Source organism: Panthera uncia (genome assembly GCF_023721935.1).
Source record: "Panthera uncia isolate 11264 chromosome C1 unlocalized genomic scaffold, Puncia_PCG_1.0 HiC_scaffold_4, whole genome shotgun sequence".
Classification (NCBI taxonomy): Eukaryota; Metazoa; Chordata; class Mammalia; order Carnivora; family Felidae; genus Panthera; species Panthera uncia.
The window spans coordinates 71,710,482-71,738,451 of NW_026057585.1; the positions used below are offsets into that span (position 1 = coordinate 71,710,482).

The following is a 27,970-nucleotide window of genomic DNA, read 5'->3' on the forward strand; positions in this document are numbered from 1 at the left end:
CCCCAGGCTCTGCCCACACACCCCACACACACCGGCAGCGCCAGCCAATGGCTGGGGTCCTATAAACTCTACCGTCCGCGCGCTCGAGGCAAGAAGCTAGAGGTAGCCCCGGCTAGCGCGGAGATCGTGGGCCGAGGGTCTTGGGAACGAGCTCGCCAAGGAGCAGGAGGCCAAACGACCGGAATCAGAGTCGGAGTCTCGGAACCGGAGCAGAAGCCTGAATCGGAGAGCGCCGCCCGTCCGCCCGTCACCGCCCGCGCACCCGGCGCTGCCAGAGCCTCCGGCGCAGCGCGGCCATGGAGCCTAGCAGCAAGGTGAGTCGCGCGCTCGCGGCGCGGGCCCTCCCCGCCCGGAACAAAGGCGCAGACCCCTCCGACCCTCCGCCTGCCCGAACCTCCCCCGCCGCCCCTCCGCGCTGTGCGCCCGAGGCGGGCGGCGCGCCTCTCTGAGCCCTCCTCGGCGCTGGCCTGCAGCGCCGCGCTCTGCCGGGGCAGGGGACGCGGGTGCCGATGGGTTCGGGATGTGGCGGGCGCGAGGGCGCCGCGTGCGTAGTTGGCGCCCGCATTGAGTATCTGGCTTCCTTCCGGGGGCGCCGCGCCGTCCACGCGGCCCGGCGGGGCCAAGGCACCCAGGGCCCTGGCGCGGCACGTCGCTCACGATCTCCCCGGCGGAGGCCCCGCGCCGACTCCTCCCGAGGCGGGGGAGGGGGCTCGAGCGCGGCGCCCATTGGCTGAGCGAGCCGAGCCCCCGGCCCGGCCCCGGCCCCGGCGCGCGGAGGCGGAGGGACCCGCCCCCACTCGGCAAGCTCGGAGCCGGTGCTCCCCTTTCCCGGGGGGCCGCACTCCGCGCGGCCTGCTGCTTGGCGCTAGACACGGCCTCGCGCGGTCCCGGAGCCAGTCCTCCGAGGTTCCGAGGCGGAGGGCACTTTTCTCAGGCCGGGGCTTCAACTCCAGGATGCCCGGCTCCAGGGCGGAGAAGGAAAGCCGGCCTCCGAGGCCCTTCTTTCCGCGTAGTGCAGGCCCCAAAGCTTTGCCAAGTAGCGGGGAAAGGAGCTCCAAGGTGGCACGTTTCCCTGCTCGGGTGGGGCTGGCGAGGGCCGGGTCGAGAGAGCACCCGAGAGAGTGCGAGCCCCTCGGGACCGGCCCGGGAAGGGGTCCCTAGCCGCCACGGAGAGAGGAGCGCACGCCAGGAGCCCGGGGTCCGGCGGGCACTCCGTACTCTGAAGAGATGTGGTCTCTTCCTCGGGGGGAGAACAACTGCCTAGATAAGATCTCTTTTTTCATCTGTAAAGAGGCTTGTCTTGCAGGGGATCTTTGTGACTTTCCCAGAACGGTTCCTTTTCAACAAATATTTGTTGATCTCCTCCTGTGTGCAGGGCATTGTTTCTTCCCTCCCTTCCCCCTTGTATAGAGTATTTTCAAGTGACTTTTTAATTTGAAAAGCTCCCTCTTGAATTTTCCCAGCTTCTTGTCAGGGGGAGGCACGAGGGTGTCTCCCCCCACCCCCCACACACACACCCCTTTTTTAAAAAAGTCTGGAAGGCGGGGAGAGGACTGAACTCTACACTGCCCTTCCTATGGGCTGTGGAGGTGTGAGCGGGACCCAGCGGGTCTTGCCTGGACAGAGTGGCGCCTGACTGACGCTGGGCTGTCCTCTCAAGGGGTACAGAAGATCTCCTTCATACCTGTTGAATCCAGACAGCTTGTTTCACCCCACCCTGGCCCTTGGGCTTGAGTTGAGACCCTGAGTCGGGAACCCCACATTCATGGGTGAGCCATTATGCTCGGATATGAATATAACAAAATAAAAATAAAACAAGAAGTGAGTTTTAGCTGGTGGTGAGGGCTTGAGACCTTCAAGTCCAGATACTTGCTGTTTTATCTCAGGGCCCTGATAGGCCACTTAACCCCTCTGGGCCTCAGTTTGTCTTCTGTAAAAGAGAATGGCTTTTTTTTTTTTTTTTTTTTTTTTTACTTCCTCAACAGTAAGAACTGTTCAGCAGGACCTGGGTGTTTATTTGTGGAGTGGATAAATGAACATTCTGAGCAGAGACAGAAAAGTGCAGGAGAAAATCAATAGCCACTTACAGTTTACTAGGCTCTTGGCTAAAATACCATGGTGTCACTGACCCTCCATATAGCCCTGCTGGTTCACAGGTCTGGAGCTCAGAGAAGGGAGGTAATTTTCCTGAAGTCACACAGTTAGTAAATGGCGGGGCTGGATCTAAACCCAGGCTAGTCAGAAAGGGCTTTCAGTCTCCACTGCTCCCTTTCACCACAGCCTTTCTTGAATTTTGGGCTCAAGGGAGTTTGCCTAAACTCTCAAAGGCTGCCTTGTATGAGCTGGTTCTCAATGCTGTAGCTGGTAGGTGTTTTTCATGCAATACGCTCCAAACTTGACTGTCTGCCCATCAGTAAATAATTTTGGAGCACCTCCTTCTCGGTGTTTATTTAAAAATTCGTGTATATAGCCCTGTTACAATAGTAGACTATATGACTACATAAAATAGAAATTTAAAAAGACACAGGTAACAATTATGGTAAAAAACCACACTTTTTTTCCCCCTCCTAAACCCCGTGTAGGTCATTTGTATACATTCTGGAATAAAACTTTTTTTCTTTGGAGACTGCTGATTTGGTCAGCAAGCACAGCCCTTTTTTGTGCAGGATGTTAAGACTGAGGCCTAGAAGGGTTATGGCCCTTACCCAAGGTCTTTTAAACCAGGCGTGTCTGACTCTGAAGTTTTTGGTGTTTTTTTTGTTTTTTAATTTTTTAATTTTTTTAGATTTTTAAAGTAGCCTCTTCACCCACCGTGGGGCTCAGACTCACAACCCCAAGGTCAGGAGTTCAGGCTCCACCAACTGAGCCAGCCAGGCACCCCTGAAGTTCTTTCTGCTGTGTTCCCCTTCATCTCCTATCACTGAGAATAGATTCAACTGACTTCCCTGTGTTCTACCGTGTCCTCTGCGCATGGGGCTGAATTTAACTGAATGGGGGGACAGGTTGAATGCCTCCCCTCCCAGCCAAGGGTTCACTCATGCCCCCTCTTGGGCAGCAGGTGAGCCCTCCCCTGGGACATCTCATGCAGCCCTTTGTGAAGAATTCCTGGCTAGTTCCCTGTGGTGCCCTGGGTCTCTGCGGGATCTCTGCTATCTTGCCTTCCAGATGAAGGAGAAATCAGACATCTGCAGGGCTCCTCAGCTCCTCAGTGGTATGAAGAGCTTAGACTTTAGAAGTCCCGTGGATGTGGTTTTGAATTCCAGTTTAGCTCAGTTCCCTCATCTGCAGAGTGATGTAATTTTTTATTAGAGTGTCTGTAAGAATTCAGAAAAAAATGTGTCTGTCCCCATAGATGCTCCATAAATGTTCCTTGCTTCTTTGGACTCCTATGATGCATTAGACTTACCTTGGTCCCAGGTGACCTGTACCTGGGTGGTGGCCTCTGTCTGTCCAGAAGCCTGGCGTTCTGACAATGTGAGCTTTTGGGGAGCCCCAGAATCCCCAGGCCACGAGTGTTGGTTGGTTGGGTAAATCATTAAAGATCCCACTGACCAATTCTTCTGCAGCAGGGTTTGTTGGGAAGCCAGGTTGCAGAGGTAGCACCTGGCTAGGAGTGCTGGGCCCAGAGATGGGTCAGCTAATGTGGCTGTGTTGTCTCGTCTGTCTCATCTGTGAGGGAGATACAAGCCACGATTGACATCACCGTCCAATGAAAAATGACTTTCCCAAGGTCACACACTGAGCCTTCTACTGCAAAACATGCTGCCAGCCTTTCTAGGAAGACATGAGAGGATAAGGGAAAGTTGGAGCAGGAAGGGACTTTCAGGTGCATGACCCAGTCCTCCGTTTGACAGATGGGGAAAATGAGGCCTGAGAAGGAAAGAAACTTGTCCAAGATAAGGGTGTCACAAAAAACTTGTGACGTTCTACAGTATTAAAAAAAAAAAGGTGCTTTTTCCACACCCTTGTGTTCTGTGCCAACCCTCCATTCACCCCAGATGAACAAGAATTCCCACACTCCAGGACTTGCCAAGCTCCTTCTGGGTGCAGTAGGAGTTTCAAAGGTGGATTACATAGGGGCACCTGGGTGGCTCAGTCAGTTAAGCGTCTGACTCTTGATTTTGGCTCAGGTCATGATCTCATGGTTTGTGAGTTCAAGCCCCTCATCGGGTTCTGTGCTGACAGTGGGGAGCCTGCTTGGGATTCTCTGTCTCCCTCTCTCTGCTCCTCCCCCATGCTCATGCATGCTCTCGCTCTCAAAATAAATTTAGAAACATTAAAAAAAATTTTTTTAAGAACAGTTTTTTGGGTGCCTGGGTGGCTCAGTCATTTAATCATCCAACTTTGACTCAGGTAATGATCTCATGGTTTGCATCGAGCTCTCTGCTGTCAGCAGGGAACTTGCTTTGGATCCTCTGTCCCCTTCTCTCTCTACCCCTCCCCAGCTTGTTCTCTCTAACCATGCGCTAAGTAAATAAACTTAGGAAAAAAAAGTCTTTTTTTTTAATGCTTATTTTTTTATTTATGTAAAACCGACTGAGCCAGCAGGCACTCCCCCCCCCCAATTTTTTTTAAACAAACAAATAAATAAATAAGAGTTGGATTAGACATAACTTGACAGCTGAAACCCTTCTGTGAATGGAAATAAAACATGTCTTCACAAAAACACGACCTTGGGGAAGTGACTTTCCTCAGAGCCTTGATTTCCTTCCCTGGAGTGGAGCCTGCTACCCCGTGGCAGGTATGGTGAAGCTGGCCAAGTGCCCCAACTCAAGGGGGAGGCTGTTGAGGTGGGAAGACCTTTTGTTGGGTCATTTTGGGTGCACGGACAGTATAAACATATCCACGATGATCCTTGTCCCATGCTGAGCCATTTGGGGACCCAACTCTACTTGCCCCAGAGCTGGGTCAGTCCCAAATCCTCCGTAATCAGCTTGTGACTTCTGGGAGCTCAGCTTTACCCAGTGCCTCCTGGTCACGAGGTATAGGGCCTAGAGCTCTTCTCTGGCTCCAAGGGTACAGGCATTCAGCTCCCCCTCCCCCAGGGCTGGCAGAGCTGGGGAGGCCTGGAACAAAGGGAGAAGTGTGCAGCATTGGCTTGGGATCTGCAGCCTCACCCTTCCCCCGCCTCACTCCTGGGCACGCAGGTGACAAAGCCACTCAGTTGGGTAACTGGCATCCCAGGGATGGTGGAGACTGAGAAGGCTCCTGGTTGGCCTCGTGGTCTCCCAGAGGCTGTGACCAGGCCGGCAGGCCCAAGCCTGGCCACCAAAACAAACCTCTGATTGTTACCTCCCTCCGTGGGAGGGGTGGAGTGGAGCCCAAGGCTCTGCCATCCGGCCACCAAGCCAGGGAGGCAGTAGCTAATGCATAAATGTTGGGGTTTTATAGTAACTGAGCAGGGCTCCCAGGCCTTGAACTCAGGGCAGAATGAGGGCAGAGTTCACCCTCTCTAAGACCTCAGCACCAATACCTTGCTGGTTTTCGCCTCCCTGGGGAGGGCTTCAGCATCCTGAAAGGGGAGAGACCTCTTGCCACACCCAGCTTATGGAACCTTTGGCTACTGAGGCCTCAGCTGGACAGGACATCTGCCCAAATTTCCTAGCCCACGGCTGGCCCACCACTGTCATTTGGGAGTCGGGCCGGGGGCAGAGGAAGGCATCCATCAGAAACAGCTCTACCACTTGACCTCAAGCAAGCTACACACCTCCTGTTGGAGCTTGTTTTCTCAAGTGCAGTGGGGGTCATATCCACCTCTCTGGGTCAGGTTGAGGATTTTAAAAAATTACAGAACTGGTGGAGTCAGTCATACAAAGCAAAAGAGTGAATGTTGTCTCCCAGTTGTAATGGTTTGGTGTTTACCCTCACAGACCTCTTTCTGGGCATGTGTATATATGTGCCTATAAATGTGACTTTTATGTGATTGAATCTCACTCTCTACATAGTTCTGAGCAGCCCATCCTGTTCACCCACCACCCCTCAGAGGTAAATATTTACAGGTGTATTTGCTCTGCCCCTACAAGCCAAGTGCCATTGTACAAGTTCATTTTCTTCTCCTTCCTTACACAAAATGTATATCCTACACATTATTTTTCACCTTGCTTTTTCCCTTAACAGTCTGCCCTGACACTCCCTTCATCAACAGCTGCATAATATTCCATTACAGGCATATCCCACTGTGATTAAGCCATAGCACTCCCATCACTTTCTTCATACCACTCACCGCCTGATGTATTTTAGGTATTTATTTTCTGCCCGCCCGCCCCCAACTAAAATATCAAGTTCCGTGCAGGCAGGGGTTTGCTGTAGTTTATTGCCGAATCCCCATCAACTAGAGTAGTGTTGGGAACGTGCATACAGGTATGATCTTCCCTTAGTAATGTGTTATTAGGAAACCTTTCTTGTGGAGAAAAAGAGGTCTGAAGGGAAGGGGCTTTTTCAAGGTCATGCGAGTGCGGGGGCGGGGGGGGGGGGGGCTGGGACTTGAACTTGTCTGCTGCCAGGGACCTCTGCATATTCCCGTGGTTTTACCAAATTAATTTCATCAAGGTCGAATTGGTGCCCGTCTCACTACTGAATGGGTACCTGTCAGGGGTGTCGGTTTCTGCAGATGTCCAGGGCCTGACCAAGGCCCATGCATACAACCCTGCTTGTTTGCTTTTAACATCCCATTTTAGGACAAACACCTTTTTGGTTTTTTAGAGAGAATGATTCGGTTTTACGTGGAAGCCTTTGAAAATCCTGTGCAGTTCATGTGTTAGGTTTGCACATAGCCGTTCAGAGGACATAGGGCTTCAGGCAGAGATTGATGAACTTTTTCTGCTCTGTGGGCCATATGGTCCCTGTGTGCCATTGTAGTGCAAAAGCAGCTATAAACAACATATAAATCAATGAGTGTGACTGTGTTCCAATAATATGTTCTTAGTGGTCACTGAAATTTGAATTTGGTATCATTTTCATGTACCACAAAATATTAGTCTTTTTTTTCCCAGCCACTTAAAAATGTAAACTTCGTTCTTAGCTGGCAAGCTAGATTTAGCCAACAGACCATAGTTTGCCAACCTTGGCTTAGGGCAAAATCTACCCAAGTGGCCAAAGGTTTCTGAGCTCTGGCCTGGGCTGTCCTGGCTCAGACTGGCCAAGGCCCAAAAGTTTCTAGAATAGAATTTGACCTACATAGGAAGCACCAGGTAGAAACCTTGTTTCCTTCAGGGAGAGTACCCGGAAGCAAGGTGTGGGGGAGGACATGAGCAGGAAGGGCATAGGATTTGGCATCAGAGACCTCCTGCTGGAAGCTTCACAGAAGCCGAGGACCTTCTGATTATCTACTTTTTCCTCTCAGAGCCTCCCGTTTTCTCATCTGTGAAGTCAGAGTAATCTCTCCCCCAGCGTGTGTTCACGGTGATTTAGTGATTTAAATCAGTACCCGTGAGCCCCTGGCATGGCGCCTAGGGCCTCCCTCACTGGTGCTGCTGGTACTGATAAATGCAGCAGCTCCCTCCTTTCCCCTCTGCTTTAAAGATTGATGAGTACCTTCTGTCCCCAGGGCCACCGTGGGGTGCATTGAAGGAAACGGCAAGAGGAGTAAATGCCTGAGGTCACCTGAAGGTTAGGCTTTGGAGGGGGTAACCCATCACTCTTCTTTGTGAAAAGACTTGGCAGGATGGAAGAGGTCAGAGAGTAAACTGCCAGTCAAGGAATCCAAAGAACTCAAGTCCCAGCCCTGGCTTTTGTTTTCTGACTATCCTGGGCCTCTGCCCTCTGACCTTAGGCTCCCCATCTGTCGCATAAGAGTGCTACAGGAATTCTGCAATTTCTTGGGCTTCTTTTTTAATGCCCAGAATTAAAAACAAACAGAACCATACACAAAATAAATAAAAAAGGAGCTGTTACAGATTCCATAATCCCCTCCCTCACCAACCCCTCCCGCCCTCCTTAGAACTGGGGACCAAGCCATTAAAAGCTCCCCACGTCCTAGGCTTCAGTGCACCTTCCAAAACCATGGGGAAGCTGTGGGAGGAGGCCAGGATGAGAGCAACGTCTGGATCGTGCCAGCACCGTGACCCTCCTGCAGAGAAGGCAGGCCCTGCCTCTGAATGGCAGTAGCCATATGCCCTCCCTCTGCCAATATTGACCAAGGGCCAAACCCAAGGCTGGAGCACTGTGCTGAGGAAGGGCACACAGGCATGGGTCAAAAGGCCACAATGCTTAGCAAGTGATGCGACACGGCCGGTGCCATTTGGCATCCCGGCATGTAGGAGGAGAGGTCCTGAGGCTGACACCCTGGGAGGGGGAGAACCCTCAGTGGGCCCTGGGACCCTCACACTAGCATAAGGCTGGTCGGGGTGAGGGGGTGAGGACCTCCTCTGTGCTAGACTCTGAGCCTGGGCATTTGCTGAACTGAGAGGTCTATGGCGCTCCTAGGAGAGTCAGGGTTTGTACTCTGCCTAATTTCAGAGATCTTTTCTCTCTGGTCCCGGGAGTTGTGAGTTACCGTTAGCCTGTTTCTCTGCCTCTCAGAGCTGATGTTCCAGTACTCATCAGAGGTTCGATAATGGCCGGGTTAAAATCTGTTAGGATGAGTACTGTTCTGGCATAGTGGATACACGTAGAGCCTGTTTTGCCTGAGAGCTAAATTCCAAAGTGGTCTGTTTTACAAATGTTCTGTGCCATGCCCGACCCTGGGCACTCTGGCTGCAGAGCTGGGTAAGACCCAGGTCCCATTTTTAGGGAGTTCCCAGACTGGTAGGTGAACAGCAAATGGGTATTCCCAACTGCTAGAAGCCACAGCTAGAGACTGCAGAGGACATAAGGGCAAAAACCCTGGAAGAGTGTGGGATGTTCTAGAAGGTAGCCTCAGCCCCAGGGCGGTGATGGGCTGCTGGGGGTCACAGATCCCAAATATGTTGCTCCTCCACTCCTAAAGAAGGCCTCACAAGAAAGCCACAGCTGTGGGCTTTGTTCCCCTTCTCTTAAGTTTTCACCAAGCAGTTCATCAGCTTGGTACATAAATAAATATCTATGGAATCACATGGAATGAATGATTCCATCACGGCATTTCAGTTGCAGCCACAGAGCTGGTGGGGACAGATGGTGCCCTGGTGGCCCAATTGAGGGTGGCTTCCCATTCTTCCCTGATTCAGCAAGCAAATGCTTGTCAGGTGAACCCTGCCAGGCTCCAAGATGGCCACTGATACAGAACTTGACAGCAACTCTTGAGGGAAAGAACTCCGATCCCCATTTCCTATGTGAGGAAACCGAGGCCCAGAGGCCTCCACATATCCCAACTCCCAAGTGAAGGGAAGCAGTTCTTGGCCTTTCAGCCCAGGTCTCCTGATTCTCAGTACAGCCATGATCAAGCTGGATGTGGTGGGGGCAGCCTACCCAGGAGCGGGTGATGCTCCTCCCCCTGTATCTCGCACCCAGCTGCACCCAGCTGCACGGAGCGCTCCCTGTTTAATCTGGTGGAATCAGGCCCCTCTTCTTTCCCCTGCACACACTGTTCTGTCTACCTGGAATGCAGTCTTGCCGCTGCTTCCCCACTTGGCAGACTGTCTGCATGTCCTTCACGGCCCAACTCCAATGTCACCTCCTGGGAACCTATCTTTCGATTGTCCCCAGGCGAAATTAGAAGTCTCTCCCTCCAGGGCTCCCACAATGCCTTCCCCCACCCCCCTGTTGAAACTCAGACCACTCTGGCCTCTGCACTTGCTGGGGTACCTCTTCCTTGATGTCAGGACAGGGGCCTCTTTCATCCAGGGCCTGGAGCATGGGCCACTGAGCATTAGTCCTAGTGCAGCAGCCTGCCTGGGTGGCTGTGGATATAACCCAGGGCGTGGGTAGGCAGGTTTTCTAAAGTAGAGTTTGACCTTGACCTGCCCATGCAATTCCAGCCCAGGGGTTTGTCTTTGGCTCCCAGTAGCCCCTACTGCCAGAGGCCACAGCTGCCCAACAGGGCCCTAAGAGCAACAACTTCAGAGGCCCAGACACCCCTGGAATATCAGAGCCAGACTGAAAACAGGGTCTGTAATACGAGGACTTAGCTCTCACGGAGCCCCTGCTGCAGTGTCATTCATTCCTGTGCTACCAGCATGGCTCTTACCAGATCCACGTTATCATCTGTATTATTTTTCACTTATATTTTTATCTAAATGCTTTGTTCTAAGTAATATGAAACCACGGGGCTTATACAAAAAAATTCTTCTGAGTAGGTGACACATTCACATGGTTCAAAATTCAAAACCACACAAAAGGGGGTAAAATGAAAAGTCTCTCTTCCACCCAGCCTCTGCCATGAGGAAAGCTCCAGCATAGGAGGGATGTCCAGAGTTGGGCCAGAAAGGGGCCAGGTGGGCCAGTGGGAAGGTGGTCTCAGCACTCATCTGATGAAGAATGGACCAGCCTGTGCACTTGTACTAGCCAAAGCCTCTTTCTCTTTCTCCGCATCTGATGTGAGAACCTTGGCTTTTGCGATCGTTGGCCTGAAAGCTTCTAGGGAATGAAAAGACCATACTAGAAACCTGTCTGATTAACCATAAGCCCAGTGCTCTCTGTGAGGGTCTTGAAGTCAGGGCTGCTTCGGGATTCTGTGGGGAAACTGAGGCCGAAGGCCATGGCCAAGCAGCTCTCCCCTCCACATGTGTGGCTCAGTGCTTCCTAACCTTCCCCCCTAGCGCCCAGCCCCCAGCCCAGGGTGTGTGTGGTGCCCACAGTGAATGCCAATTGCTTTGGTGCCCCTCCCCCAGTTCCATTCTTTCACAACCAATTAAGGGCCTGCCTCACGTCACATTTTGGCTTCTTTATTTTATTATATTTTATTTATCTTATTTTATTTTATCTTATTTTATTTTTATTTTTTGATAGAGAGCACACATGTGCACAGGGAAGGGGCAGAGAGAGGGGGAGAGAATGAATCTCAGGCAGGCTCTGTGCTCAGCACGGAGCCTGACATGGGGCTCAATCCCACATGACCCTGAGATCGTGACCTAAGCCAAAGTCAACAGTCACATGCTCAACCAGCTGAGCCACCCAGGTGTCCCTTGGCTTTTTCATTTTATAAGCCAGAAAAGAAGAGTCCTCTCCCTTTCTCCAGCAAGGTCATCTTGCTCACCTAGGGCTGTCCTGCCTGCCGGCCTCTTCCCTGCCTGTGGCCTTCATGCCCCAGGCTGCCATGGGACAAAAACCCACCACCCTTTTTCTCTCCCAGACCTTTGCCCGTTGAAACACCTTGGCCACGGGCGCCTGGGTGGTTCAGTCAGTTAAATGTTTGACTCTTGATTTGGGCTCAGGTCATGACCTCAGGGTCATGGGATCAAGCCCAGTGTCCGGCTCCATCCACACTGAGTGTGAAGCCTGCTTGGGATTCTCTCTCTCTCTCTCTCTCTCTCTCTCTCTCCCTCCCCCCCCTCCCGCTCCTCTCTCACACACTGTCTCTGTCTCTCTCTAAATAAATAAATATGAAAGAAAGAAAGAAAGAAAGAAAGAAAGAAAGAAAGAAAGAAAGAAAAAGGAAGAAAGACCTTGGTCCAATACTCTTACTTGCCTGGTGTCCTGTACTTTTCCAAAGCACATTCCTTGCTGTTGTCATCTATGTCCAAATAACCCTGGGAAGCTCATGGTCTGCAGATGGTTGCCATGAAAGGCACGAGATAGGGAGTCAGGAGCCCTGAGCTCCAGTCTGGCTCTTTGCAGTCTCCTGAGTAATTTGGGACTTACTCTGCCTCTCAGGATTCAGTTTCCTGCCCCGTCAATGGAGGGAGGAGAGGAGAGGAAAGGGCAAGACCCCACCTCCAATGCTGACTGGCATGACTGTTCCCGTCTTGCACAGAAACAAACGAGGGTCCAGGGAGGAGTGAGGATGGGCGACAGCCTGCTGGAATTCACAGAACAAGTAGCAGGGGGGCTAGAATCAGAAGGCAGCATTCTCTGGTCCAAATCTAGGGTGCTTCCCCCTACCTATGCAGCTCCTCCCACATAATTTGGCCCCCATTGTTTAGGAGAGTTGATTCCTGGGCTTCCCAAACAGTCTAGAGCCACCTGGACCCAGGGCATGGCTCCACCAGAGGAATGAGACTCCGGAGTGCCAAGACCTGGCTGCAAAGAAAGAAGACCCTAATTCCCCTCTCTCTCCAGGAACGAGTCTGGCCGGCCCAGTGTCTAGAAGTCCCCGGAGCTGGTTCAGGCATCTGAGATCAGGAAGTGGCCGAGTTTCCTGGGAGAAGGGCTGGTGTGGTGCCAGGAGTCAGGCCAGATATCTGAACGAGGGAACCAGCCCATGTCCTGCCCTGTTGTAACCTGGGCCCAGACATGCCTGTCACAGTATGGTTTTTTTTCTCTGCAGAAGCTGACCGGCCGCCTCATGCTGGCCGTGGGAGGGGCAGTGCTCGGCTCCCTGCAGTTCGGCTACAACACTGGAGTCATCAATGCCCCCCAGAAGGTGAGTGCCGTGCCTTCCTTGGATTATCAACACCAGCTTGCTGTGCTGCACACTGCACACCCCACATCCCACATGCTCACCCTGCCTGTTGGGTGTCAGTCGTTCACATCAATTCACCATCTGCTCCCACTGGCCAATTATTCTGGCCCCGAAAAGGTCAAAAACCCTTGGCTTTGGCCTTGGAATCTCAGGGCTGCAGAATCATGGGGTCTTTATAAGTCATTTTGACCAACCTCGCACCCACACGGACATTTCTAATAATCAGAACGATGCTTGGTGTGATGATGCTCCATTTACATAACACTCTGGGATTACATAGGGCTTTGTGGTGCTTACCTCACTTGCTGCTCACAGTGCTCTATAAGGCAGGCAGGCAACAATCAGCCAGCACTCCCCTCCTGCAGGTGGGAAGAGGGGCCAGAGAAAGGAAACCTGCCCAGTATCCCCCCAGCTAGGCAGGGATGGAGCTGGTATCCAACCCTAGTCTGCCATGGAGCCCTCCAGACCAGGTGCTCCTACCACCCTCCCTCGTAAAGCATCCTGTTCCATGTGGAAACAGCCTCCTTCCCCTGGAGGCCCAGCGCCAGTCACATCAAAAATGGTGTCTTATCCTAGGGAACCAGAGAGATTAGGGGTCTGCTGGAAGGAAGGCTTGCTTCCTTCTTCTCGTAGCACATCCCAGATCCGTCCTCACTTGTTCCTTGAATGTCAGGACTGGGAGGGTCCCCCGTGATCACCCCCAGCTCAGCCCACCTGCTTCAGGAAGGAGAGAAGATGAAAGGGGTCAAGGGGCAGGACAGGATACTGTAAGGAGTCCCTTCTCTATACCAGCCCTTTTGCATATGTTTATGAGGTTGGGTGGTGAGTCCCCATTTCATAGACCCAAAGACTGAGGCCCTGGACAGATGAAATGACCAACAGGCTCAAGGTCGCATAGCTAGTGAATGGTGGCTCCGGAAGCCAGACTCTGTTTCCACAACCACAGGCTATCTCCTTGATCAGTTGCCATGTCAGTTGGAAAATCTGTACCTTCCTGGGGAGGACGAAATGAGAGTGGACAGTCCTGTCGGGACCACATTCATTGTGCAGAAGGGGAGGCTAGAAAGTGAGTGTGGCTGGCTCCCGAGGCCCAGTGGCCTGTCTGGGGGAACTGGGAGTGTTGGGAGTCAGAGCTGTCCTCCTCCAAACAGGCAGAGGGTGGCTGTGAGGGGCCATGCCTGATGCCCAGGAGCAGGTCACCAGGAAGGCCCGGCCTGCTGAGTCATGCTCAGCTGCAGCGGAGGTGACGGGACTTTTCCAAACTCGTCTGAAATGGCTCCCATGCTTGGAACAGCACCAAGCCCTGCTTTAGCTAAGTGCTCTGAGCAACTCTTGCCAAGGTGCGTGCCTCGACACTGACTCCCTTTGGGAATCTACAGATGGAAATCCTGCAGTCTTAGAGGGAGGTTGAGTTCTGCACTTGTGGTGTCCTGGATGCTCCTGACACTCCCAATTCTGATGTAATTGATCTGGGATGCTGTTTGGGCATGGAATGTTTAATGCTCCCCTGCTGATCCTAATGTGTGTCCAAAGTCCAGAGCTCCTGGATTAAGTGATGTCTCGACCTATCACCTAGTGAATTAATGAGAGAACGGGGACTCTAAGATCAGGATAGAAGAAGTGTTTTCCAGAAACAGAACAGGGATTGGTACGCAGAGGAGAGAGGCTTGTGTGTCTGTAGGGTGAGTGGGAAGAGAAAGAAGGCTGGGGAGGCCAACAGGTAAGCCCAGGCCTGACTACAAAGGGCGTCGTGGGTAGATTTCATCTAGAAAATCTCAGCCACTGGCATGGCAGGGCACCATCAGGACGGGCACGTAGGCACCGAAGAGTCGGCCAAGCTAGGAGTAGGGACTTCAGAGTGAGGACAATAGGGACTCATTGAAGAGGACAGATATGATCAGATTTGCATTTTAGGGAAAGGATTCGGGCATCTGGGCGGTGGGAGGGATCTAAGAATGGCAAATGAGAGACCAGGAAATAGCAAGAAAGCCGCTTTGGAATAGGGATAGGAAAAACAAACACCATGCAGGAAGAATGGGCAGGGTTTGGTCATCAGTTCAGTGTGAGGATAAGAGTGGGGTTTAAAAAGGGATTCTAGGGGCACCTGGGTGACTCTCAGTTAAGTATCTGACTCTTGATTGCAGCTCAGGTCATGATCTCACAGTTCGTGAGATCAAGCCCCGCATCAGGCTCCACACTGATGGTGCGAAGCCTGCTTGGGATTCTCTCCGTCTCTGCCCCTCTCCCACTTCCATGCTCTCTCAATAAAAAAACATTTAAAAAAAAATGGCTTCTAGGTTTCTGGCTTGGGCAATATGGGATCTGGAGGATCAGGTATGGGAGGAATAATTGATAGGTGCCAGAACTGAGGTGACATATTTGGAGATGTACAGGAAGCACTTGGACATGGGGGTCTGTTTCTCGGGCGTGTGGTCAGCTGGAGAAAACCTGAGCGCTGGTCACTGGTATCCAAATAGCAGGAGATGTCCTGGAGAGACTGGAATGAAAAGAGAAGGAAGAGTCAAGTAGGAGGTGATGGATGAGGTGAAGAAGGAGTGCTATCAGGTGCCCCAGAGGTTAACCTGGACAAGTCAGCCCCATATTGCTGAATGCCAAAGACTGGATGGTGACCCTGTGGTGACCAAAGTTTGGGTGAAGCCATGTGGGTAGAAACCTCCCTCCAGCAGGTTGAGGAGGGCGGAGGGCATGGGAGAGATTAGAGATGGCTCTTCCAAGAGACTTAGTGGAGAAAGAAGAAAAGAGGGTGGTGGTTGCAGGGGTCATCTGGCTGGGATGCTTTTTCCCATGCGAAGACTTCATTTTTAAATGTGCTGTAAGGAATCACCAGAGAGGGTGAGGGTGAGGGTGAGCTGGGGAGAGGTCTCAGGACTCAGGGGCTGCTGGAGCAGAGGCACCAGGGTGGCACTGGGCGGGGAGGGCCCGAGATTCTTCTGAGGCTGTAGATGCGGACAAACCCACAGTGAAGTTCTCGGGTTCTCGGTGCCTCCCGCCTAATCAGAGACAGACGGAAGGGGAGAACAGCTGAGAAGGATGGGAGGGGCAACTGGCCGGGGCGTCTAGCAGGCCTGGTGGGCGGCACAGAGGGCATTTCTGGGAGCATTTGTGAACACCTGTCCAGAGATCACTTCAGGAGCCAGGCAGCGAGGCCCGGAGTGGCCACAGTTGATTGTGCACACACTGAAATGGAGTGGTGTTTCCAGGGTGTGCGCTCAGACTCCCCGTGTTGCAGACACTTCTCGAAAGCCTGGTCATAGTCCTTCCAGGCAGGGGCGGGTTCAATGTGATAAACTTAAGCTGCGAAGAGGGGATAGGATGACACAAGGGTAAGGGTGACGAGCACAGTGACTCAGCCCTGCCTCAGCCCTGCGGACACTTTCGCTCCACAAGGTCTACAGGCTCTATCCCAGACAGTGGGAGGTGGGGCAGGGGTGGGCTGTGCCAAGGTCTGCGCACTCGGGGAGACCCCTGGGAAGATCCAGAACGTAGCTAATGGAGAGCTTCTGGGTGCCACTGGAGAAAGAGGAAGGCAGGCTTATGCAGAGGGGGAGGGGGCAGCCTTTCAAGGGGCAGGTGGCCCAGGCACTGGGGTCATGTGGTGGCAGAAGTGTTGCGCCCACACACTGACATCCCCTGTCTGTTTAGGACTGTTAGGAAGCTGCCCTGGGCTGGCCGGGTCGGCCTGCTTTCCTGAGGAGCCTGCACCTCACTAATGGTGAGGATGCCAGAAGCTGGGGCTCCTCCATAAAAAAGGCCCCAAAGGGCTTCCTCCTGGAAGTGGTTAATTAATCATAACATTATCTTAAATGTTTACAGAGCACCTCCCCATAAATCATCTCCTCATGGCCACCCCACAAGGTGGGTGGGGCTGGGTTATCTTGCCTTCTTATAAAGGAGGAAACTAGGCTGATGAGGTCACCTGGAAAGTGAGAGGCTGAGCTACGGCTGGCCTCCAGGCTTCACCAGGGAGTGATGACCACATCCCTGTGACGCCCCTGCCAGGCCTCCTGCCTTCTGGGGAGGAAGGAGGAGGGAAGCCCAGCCACAGAGAGAGCAAATAAATGAACAAGGCATCCTGACCACCATACTGGGTGGAGAGAACGGCCTCTCCCTTCCCCAAATGGCCGAGTTGCCAATAGAGATGACTAAAGGCCATTTAGAAACCATGCGTTCCTGGCCAAGGGACAGTGTCGGGCATGTCTCAGAATGAAGCATCCTCAGAAGCCAGAGTTAGGGCTGGAAGGGGCCTGATGGTCCACTGGTTTAGCATTCCTTATTTGACAAAGGAGGAACTTGGCCTGGAAAGCAGGCGAAGTCTGCCTGAGATGACCCGGCTTATGAGCGGAAGTACTAGAGGCCCACTTCTCAGCCCAGACTTCTGCCCACTGGGGCTGCACTGGGCTCCAGGCTCCAGGTAGCCTCTCCTTATCTCTGTCAAGATCCAGAGAGTTCTGTGTTCCCTCTGGCCTTCACCCATCTCCACTAATACAGACCCTTACAGCTTACTGTGTAAGTGCACAGAAATCAGAATGCGATTGTTTCTTATAATCACCTCGTTAGGTACGCACTATAATCCCTGTTTTATAAGAAACTGGGACACAAAGATGTTAAGCGACTAAACCAAGGACACACAGCCAGGACGTGGCAGAGCTGGGATTGGAATCCAGGGAGTCTGGCTCCAGTCTGCATCCTTGACCACCGTAGAAGGAATGGCAATTATACTACAGTCAGATGGGCACTGAAACACCCTTTCACACACCTATAACTGCTACCCAGCTGCCCCCTCTTACTCTGACTTCCAGGCCGAGTCAAGCTCAGTCACGTACAGACATCTCAACGGTTTCCCACACATGGTTGCATAATTTTCTTACACCATTATAGCCCTGTCATAGCTACATCATCGCTTAAGCCCCTCGAATTCATGGCGTGTTTATCAATTAATGACAACTCTTTCTACCCCTAGCCCTGTGCTGGGACCTAGTGACACAGATGAATTGGACGTCTCCCGTGTTGAAATGTAGTCTAGAGGGAGCACATGTTTCCTTGTAGTTAGCTCTTGGGGCAACAACGGACAGAAGCATGGATGGAAGCGTGGGCAGGCTCTGTGGGAGGGGAGAAGGGAGAAGGAGAAGGTACCTGGCCCACAGAGCAGGGTTTTTCTCAACATTCACCTTTGGGGCCAGATAGTTCTTTGGTGCTGTGGGAGGCTGTCCCATGCATTGTAGGATGTTTAGCAGCATCCTTGCCAGCGCGACAACCAAAAATGTCCCGACGTAGCCAGATGTCCTCTGCAAAGCCACACTGCCCATGTTTGAGAGCCACTGCAGTGAGGAGGAGGGGTACTTTCAGGAAGGCTCTCCAGAGGAGTGTTTGTGTATTCTCTGAAACTCGCCAGGGAGAAGGCAGAGGAGCAGCACAAGCGAAACTGCAGCAATGTGGGGTGCCTGGGTGGTATGGGGGAGTCACTGTGTGGGGGTGGGAGGGGGCACTGGGGAGCCAAGAAGGGCTGGGAGCAGGGCTCCTGCAGGGACATGAAGATCTCTCTGCCGGCAGGGGAGACTCTGGAGATCAGGGACCAGTGAGGAGGCCAGGGTGAAGGCCTGGCCTGGGTTTAGAGAGAAACCATGCCAGGGCTGTTCTGGAGAAGCAGCATGGGTGGTGGGAACCTCTCCTGTGGGCTTGGGGCCCAGCTTCCAGTTCCGTCTGGCTGCCTGGGCCTTTTCCCCAGGCTCCAAGGAGGGGCCCCAGGGGACCCAGCAGGTGGGGCTATCTGTCCAACACCACCTGTGGCATCTGCTCTGAACTCTCAGCTGACCCTGGGGTGTGGCTGAAAGTTGCTATGGAGACATAAACTCTGGGCTGAGGGAGGGTAGCTGTGGGGGAGGGGAGAGCAGGGAATAGGAAATCGTGGTCAAGGCCGGGCTGAGGGACTGAACTGGACAAGCTGGCCCTTTCCTCTTTCTAACTGGAGCTCAGAGCTTAGGTGGCTCTTTAACCCTTTCGCCCCCCAGTAACATCTGGGAGAGAGAAGAGAAGCTGAGGTGGGAGCTCTAACTCTCCCTCACAGGATGATCTAGAAGACCCTGGGTTGGAGGAGTCTACACGGAAGGATGTTGAGACCGGCCGGGGGTTCTGAAGCATACCCCTTCTCTTGGCAGTAATCTAGAATTCTAGATCAAGGGTTGGCAGGGAGGCCAGGTCCAGCTAGCAGCTGATTTTGTATGGCTCATGTGCTAAGAATGGTTTTTACGTTTTTAAAGGGGGGAGAAAATTACGTTACATTGAGACGGGGGAAGAAAAATAAGCAACTGGCCATATGTGGTCAGCAGACCCTAATATTTTCTGTCAAGCCTTTTACATAAAATGTTTAGCAATCTTTGCCCTAAACTTTGACTTGTATGCTCCCTGCTGACAGGGAGCTCACTACCTGTAAGGTAGACAATCTCCTCCTCTGAAGCCTAGAAAGCTTTTCTTCCCTGAGGTGAAGCCTGTGCCCTGGGGCTCTGCAGACCTGCTGGGTTTCTCTATGAGTGGGGCAGCCAGGCAGGGTCTGAAGAAAGACTCCTTGAGGCAGGGCCCTAGTTCCTTCAGGTCTTTCTTGCACTATAAATTCCTTAGGATAATGCTATATCTTCAGGCACTTTAAAAATGGAAAACCCTGTCTGTCCTTAATGCTCCTCTGAAGATGGCAGCTTCTCTCCTTGAAAGAACAACAGTGACTTAAGTAACCGCTTATTCTGTATGCTGGGCAGCAGACTGTGCCTCATGCCCAGGCCCTCACTACAGACACTGCCCAGACACAGAGGAAGTCAGAACTTCCTCTGCAGACAGGCAGATGTGTGGTCCTTCTCCCACAGTTGCCCGGGTGGGGAGAGGGAGGAGGGGGGATTCCCAAGGAGTCAGATGTGATGCAAGCCTCCCGCCACTGCCACCCTCTTGAGAACTGCTGGGATGAGGAATAGGTTTTACTGGGAACCATCCAGTCTAAGGGATCTCAGCAGCCCAGAGGAGGTCTGCTTCACCACGCTGGCTCCTACAGTGTCACTAAGCAGGCATCTGCCCTCTAGGGTCAATGTGGGGTGATTGGACAGAGATCCTTCATAGCCCTCAACTCCTGAGAGTCTGATGCCATGGCGGTCCCCCCTCAAGCTGACTAGGAGCACCTCCCACTTCTGCCCAGCATGCATGCATTCAACAGACCCTCGGTGGGTAGAGAGGTTGGGAATAGGTTGGGAAGGGAGCAGAGATACAGACAGATCTGGCTAAACCTGATGCATTTGATGTGCAGGGCTCCATGGAGAGTAATTAATCACGGGAGGCAGAATCAGTTGGGTGGATGGGAGGAGTCAGGAGGAGAATCCGGGTGAGACCTAGGGCAGGTGCTGTACAGGCAGAGAATAGGATAGATGAAGAGGGCGAACTGACCGGGACCTAGTGACTGATTGGATGTGGGCGGTGGCAGGATCAAGGGTCTTCCAGCCTCGTGAAAAGCATGTGAGGTGGGAGGGAGCACGGGAGTGGGAGCTTTCAGAAGCACCAGCCAGGCCTCAAACATGAGCCAGGGTTGCAGAGGCTGCCAGTGACTGTGTAGTGGAGACTGGGTCTGTGGGATCCTTCTGAGGAAGAAGGCCCTTCTTTGCTTAGGGGCACTCAGCCAGTGCTAGGGTGGATGCTGAGGGCAGGGACTGGGTGGATGGTGACCCCAGAACTTGTCCCCACGTAGGGTTCTTCCCATTCTCCAGGGACTCCCTGCCTTTCCTGGGCCAAGGGCCAGTTCAGCCCCACGTGGGGCATAGACCCCCAGATCAGAAGGCAGGAACTCATTGCGCAGCCTCAGCTTGGCCAGGAAGTGCTGCTGGGGGTGGAAAGGATGAGCCTGAGGCCAAGGTGAAGGTGAAGGGGGCTGGGTATTCCCCGTTATGCATGCCCATAAAGAGGTCTGATCTGAGTAGCAGGGGAGCTCATGAGCCATTGAGGAGCTACCTCTCGACAAGGTTTGGTCCCTCTCACTTGTTACCACAAGGAGCACACTTCACTGGGGGAAGGGAGCCTCTGGGATTGTGGTCCTCTTACTGGCTGCCTCAACATCTCCAGCCAGCCCCAAGAAGAGGGTTAAAGACCCGAGCAGCCAGAACAGAAACCTCAGCCTCACATCTTTAAGCTCCTTTAGGTAGAAAGCCCTTACTCAGCCCTTGTTGACTCTGCACACAATTCAGGCAATTCCATTAGCTGACTTCTTGGCAAAATTTAAATTGGATGTGGAGAGTTCTCTTGAGACAGCATCTGAACCACGGGGGTGTGGAGGAAGACCCTGAGAACTACAGAATGCATCAATTAAAGGCCATCTGGGGCAAACACCTCTTCCTGCCCCCGTGGAGAGCCCCAAGGGCAGCAGAGTGAGAGTGACGAAGGGAGAAAGATTTCCACCCTGATGATGGGTCCTTAGTGGGGCAAGCGTCATTTATCTGGACAGTCCCCTTATCCAGGACAGCTTGTTCTCTGCAGGGCCTGATAAATGGACCATTACTGCTCCCAACCAGTCCTCCTCTGGGGTTGGTTTTATCCCTTGAAGAACACAGCACTTTGTTTTGTTTTGTTAAAATCTGCCTTCTTTCTGCCCCCAGCAGAAGCAGGGGCTCCCAGGAGGAGAGCCTAAGGCCTTCTCTTCATTCACTCACCAGGCATCCCTGGCACCAGCTCTGGGACAGGTCCCAGTGTGAATCCACTAGGGTCCCTGCGCTCAGGGAGGACACACTCCTGGGAGCCTTTGAGCTGGATCTCAAAAGGTTTCAGCATGGTAAGGCAGGATGGGCCTTCAAGGCAGAGTAACCATGAAGAGCATGAAAATGAGGCCGAGAGCAAAGGTAGAGATGGTGTTAGGTGGGGAGGTCAGACTGATACCTGGCAGGAGCCTTGATTTTGAATGATGGGATGCAGGGTTGGTTGTACTTTGTCAGTGGTCTGACTGCCCTTGGGTCAGTACCAGAACATGGTGGGGTCCCTTGGCTCAGTAAACGTGCCAGGAACCATGTAAGCACTCTACGTTTCATTACTCCCCTGCAGCATGATGAAATAGATATTGCTGATGTCGCCATTTGAGATGAAATAATTTGCCCTCGGTCCCAGTTGAGATAAATGGTGGAGCTGGGATCTGAACTCAATTGTTGTCCAGGTTCCTAACCCCTACACTCTGTCTGGCTTCCTTGGGACATAAGATCTTTAGGTCTGCCTTCCTCCTCTCCCCATTCCTGTGTCAATCTGTCCTCACCCCCTAGAGCCCGGCCTCTGTCAGGTGTCTCCAGACTTGGGACAGATCATGGCAGCAGGACAGGAAGAAGGTAGAGGCCAAGGACCCGTTGCAACTGTGCAGCCAGGCCCAGCATACTCGATGAGCATTCCTGGGACCAAGAGCCTCGTTCTCCCCTTGGCAATTATGGCTTACCCACCTCATCCTTTCTGCTAGACCCCTGGGGCTTGGGGGAGGATTAGAGAGGTTCAAGGGCAGTGGCATGCAGGTTGTGTTAAGAGGCTGCATACTGCTGCGTGCACATGAACTTGCAGCATGCATGTGCAGAGGGGTGCCAGGATGGGCTAGCTACGCAAGTTTTAGCTGCAGGTGGTTGAAGGGAAAGAGGGACATCCAGGTTTGTGACTGGCTGAAGCCGGGAATATTCAGATCGTGTGAGCACTAGTATGTGTGTGTGATGGTGCATGTACACAGGAAGCTGTTTCTGGGTATGTTGGGCCTGTGCCCAGCTACGCATGTGGCTGGGTGGGTCTGGCCAGTCCCGTGGCACTGGGTGTATATCTGTGTTGCCTTAGAGTAGGGTGAACGTGCTCAGGCAGAACCGGTGGATCAGGTAAGGCCCTCCATTGGGCGGGGGCGGGGGTAGTGGGCAGGCCTCTAGGACAGGTGTTTCCAGTTCCTGGAACTGCTTCCTTGTCCTTAGCTTTCCCCATGCCTCCCAGCTCGGCACCCTGGAGAGGGGAGGAGGCCATGGGTCCTTCAGGGTGTAACTCCCACAAATAGCTGGGCCTGGGGGTCAGAAAACAATTTGCACAAGTCTCTGGAGCATGTCTTATGTGCAGGTTGGTCACAACAGGCCCTGAGCGTGAAGTCCATGAGCCTTCCCTTCATCCCAGAGCGTCTGGAACGTGGAACCATCTGTCCAGCTGTATTTCCTTCCCAGCAGGGGTTTGGGGACAGGGCCCAGGTGGCCAGGGCCTAGCACCTTAGGCACTTTGAAGAGAAAAGGGGCAAGTGGGAAGAAGCACTTTCTCCCTGAACCTCTCTCTGCTCTGTGCCTGAAGTTCCACCATTGGTCATTTGCTGTCCACTCCAGCAAGTTCTGTGGAACAGATGAAACCATAGAGCACTGGAAATCACACCTGGGGGAAGCAGGAGAGCTGGTGCCACTCTGGAGATGGAGCCCATCCCCTTGTTTCTCACCTGGGGAAACTAAGGCCCACAAAAGGGAGGGACTTGGCTCAATGACATGCAGTGAGTTTGGGGTCTGGCCGGGTGCTGGGCCCTCTTTGAGGGGGCAGTGCAGTGCAAGGGGGAAAGGAGGCTGGGTCCCGGCCGACTCAACAGGCTGCTTCCCCCACTGCAGGTGATTGAAGAGTTCTACAACCAGACTTGGATCCACCGCTATGGGGAGAGCATCTTGCCTACCACGCTCACCACGCTGTGGTCCCTCTCCGTGGCCATCTTCTCTGTAGGAGGCATGATTGGCTCCTTCTCTGTGGGCCTTTTTGTTAACCGCTTTGGCCGGTGAGCAGAAGGGGTCCTGGCCCTGGCCAGGGCATCCCAGATGGGAGTGGGGGAGACTTCCCTGCCTGTTCAGGGTGTTGCCTATGACCTAGCCCCTGGGAATCTGGGGAGATCCAGGCACCCACCTGACCTGTGACCCCACCCCCAGACGGAACTCAATGCTGATAATAAACCTGCTGGCCGTCCTGTCCTCTATGCTCATGGGCTTCTCGAAACTGGCCAAGTCCTTTGAGATGCTGATCCTGGGCCGCTTCATCATCGGTGTGTACTGTGGCCTGACCACAGGCTTCGTCCCCATGTATGTGGGGGAGGTGTCCCCTACGGCCCTCCGTGGGGCCCTGGGCACCCTGCACCAGCTGGGCATCGTTGTTGGCATCCTCATCGCCCAGGTAAGCTGGGGCTGGGTCTCCTTGCCCAGCACTGCCCTCACCCCACAGCTTTGGTGGCTCTCCTGTGTCCAGATGACACCCTGATCAGAGTTGTCACCCAGCCTTCCACAGCCCTGCAGCAAGGGATAGCCTCGTGCACACACCCTAGTAGGCACAGGCCCCAGAGAGCACTCTGTCACTCACAGTTCCGCCAAGGCCTCCCTGGTGTGAGCGCAAGTCCCAGATGATTTGACCCTTCTGGTCCCAGCCTCGTGACCTGTCCTTCCCCTGGGGAGCCAGCCACAGGGAAGCCCCCTGGGACCTCCACATGCCAGGTTCTCTGCTGCCTGCAGGCCTTGAGGCCTTCCTTGTATACATTACCCTCTCTCTAGAAGGCTTTCCCTTTCCCCTCCCCAAAGTTGTCCCGCTGCAGAGTGACAGCCCCTATGCCGTGTGCCATTTGTCCTCCCACTTATGCTGTGAGGTCGGTCCTCCTTTCTTCATGTGACAAATGAGGACACTGGGGTAAAGCGGCCGCTGACACCACGGAGGCCACTGGGGGGGGCGGGGCCCGTGTGGGGGCGGGGCTAGGGCGCTCAGGGCGGCTTTCCCCACCCCTGCTGCCCGCAGGTGTTTGGCTTGGACTCCATCATGGGCAGCGAGGAGCTGTGGCCCCTGCTGTTGAGCGTCATCTTCGTCCCGGCGCTGCTGCAGTGCGTCCTGCTGCCCTTCTGCCCCGAGAGCCCCCGCTTCCTGCTCATCAACCGCAACGAGGAGAACCGGGCCAAGAGCGGTACGGGCGGGGCCCTGCCTTCCCCCCAGCCCCCCTCCCGCCCCGGCCTCCTTCCTGCTCTGAGCCACCCCCACCTTCCCTCCGGTTCCCCCAGTGCTGAAGAAGCTGCGCGGGACGGCTGACGTGACCCGCGACCTGCAGGAGATGAAGGAGGAGAGTCGGCAGATGATGCGGGAGAAGAAGGTCACCATCCTGGAGCTGTTCCGCTCGACCGCCTACCGCCAGCCCATCCTCATCGCCGTGGTCCTGCAGCTGTCCCAGCAGCTGTCGGGCATCAACGCTGTGAGTGCCCCTCACCCACCCTTTCCTTTGGGCCCAGCCAAATCCCGTGGTCAAGTGTGTGCTGTGAACAGATCCCAAACTTAAAACGGACAAGCCCCTTCCAATGGAGCAGCTTTCCTTCAGAACCAAAACCCAGACATGTCCCCTTCATTCTACACTCACCCGTGTCCCACACCCACAGCGACGGAGGTGGGGAAAGAGCCACGGCACCTGGCCAAGTCCCAACAAACTCTCTGTCCCTTAGGTTTTCTATTACTCCACAAGTATCTTCGAGAAGGCGGGGGTGCAGCAGCCTGTGTATGCCACCATTGGCTCCGGCATCGTCAACACAGCCTTCACTGTCGTGTCGGTGAGTCTGCGTCATTGCCCACCACCGGTCAGCTGCCAGGGTCCAGCTCAGGGTGGCCTCAGGGCCTTGTGACCGAACGGCAGCATTTACTGCAAGCCAAGCAGTGTGTCAGGTTCTTCCTGAGTGCTGTGTCGTCTCATCCTCACAAACCTGTCAAGTTCATTACTCATATCAAACAGCCCATGGCACTGATGCTCAGAGAAGGGCAGCGGCTTGCCCAAAGTCACAGCCAGGATGCTCCGCTGTCTGGCTCTCTGGGGCTGGCTCTCACCCCCTGTCCTGCTGCCTGGAGTCAGCTCTCTGCCCCTCAGATCCTATGTGGTCCTTAAGCTGAGCCCCACGGAGGAGGCAGTGCTGTTTGGCTTTCTCAACACTTGGGACGAGCCTCTAGATGGGGGGCGGGCGTGGTCAGAGAGGCACTAGGAGGGGGTGGCACTGACTCTGTCTCTGCCCACAGCTGTTTGTGGTGGAACGAGCTGGCCGGCGGACCCTGCACCTCATAGGCCTGGCTGGCATGGCAGGCTGTGCTGTGCTCATGACCATCGCGCTGGCACTGCTGGTGAGTTGCTCCGCTCTGGGAGACAGCAGGGGTTGGGGGGAAAGCTCACGACAGCTTCTGATCCGAGTGACTGTGTCAGCCCCAGTCTGGCCAGAAGCATCCAGAGACCAGGTAGGGGCTGCCTTCTCCCTAGTTCTGGCTCCCTAGATTGTCTCCTACCCACTCACATCCTGTCTTGAACTGGCTCCTCCCTGTTCCGTGCTTTCTCACCACAGCACCTCTGGCCCCAGGACCTAAGGCCCCTTTCCCCAGGAATTGCTCTGCCCAGTACTAAGTCTTCCAAAGTCTTCAACTGTGACCTTAGTTCATCTTCAGAACAGCCCTAGAAAGTACTCCCCTCCTTACCACCAAGACATGGAAACATGCCTTTTCTCAGTTCTCACCCCTGCCAGGTGTAGTTAGTATTCCCATTTCACAAGTGAGAAATTCTAGTCCTGCTGAGGTTCGTAACTCAGCAGATAAAGGACAAAGCCAGGAATCGACCCCAGGTCTACTGGCCCTGAGCCTGTGACTGTAACCACTGTGGTAACCCTGTGCCAGGCACTTCACATGCACGAACCCTCCTTTGTCTACCCTCTGGGCAAGGAAGCAACAGTATGCTCATTTTACAACTTAACCAGAGCATAGAAAGTCTGGTGATAGCTGAGAGGTCCAGCACGCAGCAGGTGATGTGTGGCAGATCTGGGATCAGACCCAAAGCCTATACCTTTTCTACTGTGGCCTCCTCGAAGAGAATGAGGATATAGGACCACATGCTTTGGGCCTACTCTGCTGGCCCTGAGCTGGGCACCTTACAAACTGTTTAACACTTAGTCCTAGGAATGCTCTTCCACAGCATTCTGCTTCAGGCGGACTGCTCTGCATCTAGAGCCAGGGGACCACAGGGACCTCTTCTTAGCACCTTCCGTGTGCACACCGCATTACCATTCCCAGAGGGTAGGCTTGAGCTCACAGCCATCCTGCAGGACTTAGATCATTTTGTTCAGATGAGGAAGCGGAGACCCAGTGGAGGGAACCTAAGCTATGTGGCAAATCCAGGATCAGCCCCCAGGACTGCCTCCCAGCCTAGGACTCTTAGCCCTGCCCTGGGCTACCTCTGCAGTTTTGGTTTCCTCTGAGGATCCATAACAACCTAATCTAACTTTCCACCCTTCTGTTGTCCTCAACAGGAACAGCTGCCCTGGATGTCCTATCTCAGCATCGTGGCCATCTTTGGCTTCGTGGCCTTCTTTGAAGTGGGCCCTGGCCCTATCCCATGGTTCATTGTGGCTGAACTCTTCAGCCAGGGTCCTCGCCCAGCTGCGATTGCTGTTGCTGGCTTCTCCAACTGGACCTCCAATTTCATTGTGGGCATGTGCTTCCAGTATGTAGAGGTAAGAACCCTGCACTGTCCCTGCTCACCATTGCTCTCCTGCATGCAGGACCCTATGCTGCTCTGCAAAATGCTCTCCCAGCTGTTCTCATTGGAATCCTGCTGAGGAGGAAATTGAGGCTCAGAAGCCCAGGTCACACAGCTAAAAACACCTCAATTCCAGGGTTCTTTCCTTAGCTTTGAATTGTCTCTATTCTGCTCTGCGGTGGGACCCTGCTCCCTGGAGCCCATCACATGCCAGATGCAGGCAGTCTCATTTAATCATCCCAGCATGCCTGGGCCTTGAGTAGCTGTTCCCTTTTTCAGATCAAAGATCAAGTCCTATAAGCCAAGGTCCTACAGTCAGGATGTAGGATCAGTACTCCAACCAAGTGTGTGTGTGTGTCTTTCAGCAACTGTGTGGTCCATATGTCTTCATCATCTTCACCGTACTCCTGGTTCTGTTCTTCATCTTCACCTACTTCAAAGTTCCCGAGACGAAAGGCCGGACCTTCGATGAGATTGCTTCCGGCTTCCGGCAGGGAGGAGCCGGTCAAAGTGACAAGACACCCGAGGAGCTGTTTCACCCCCTGGGGGCCGATTCCCAAGTGTGAGGTGCCCCACACCACCAGCCCGGCCTGCTCCCAGCAGCCCCAAGGATCTCTCGGAGCATAGGCAGCTGGATGAGACTTTCAAACTGATGGATTTCAGCAGAGCCGGGCCTGGGGCTCCTTTCTTCAGCCAACAGTGATGTCCAGAAGAATATTAGGACTTTAATGGCTCCAGGATTTTAACAAAAACAAGACTGTTGCTCAGATCTATTCAGACAAGCAACAGGTTTTATAATTTTTTTTATTACTGATTTTGTTATTATTTTTTTATCAGCCAGAGTCTCCTGTACCTACACCCAGACTTCACTCTGAATGGCTCAGTACCTGAAGGTGGGGACCAAGTCCTGCCTAGACACTTGCCTTCTTCGCCACGCTAATCTGTAGGGCTGG

General features: G+C 53.6%; 1 protein-coding gene across 1 annotated transcript; it reads left to right on the top strand.

The window, feature by feature from the left end:
* Nucleotides 1-7: 7 nt before the first annotated feature.
* Nucleotides 8-27,970, top strand: SLC2A1 (solute carrier family 2 member 1). Its single transcript, XM_049617348.1, has 10 exons — nucleotides 8-314; nucleotides 12,341-12,436; nucleotides 23,107-23,267; nucleotides 23,416-23,656; nucleotides 24,266-24,428; nucleotides 24,523-24,710; nucleotides 24,955-25,059; nucleotides 25,517-25,618; nucleotides 26,788-26,991; nucleotides 27,383-27,970. The coding sequence occupies exons 1-10, from the start codon at nucleotides 297-299 to the stop codon at nucleotides 27,581-27,583; spliced, it is 1,479 nt and encodes a 492-aa protein (XP_049473305.1). The 5' UTR covers nucleotides 8-296; the 3' UTR covers nucleotides 27,584-27,970.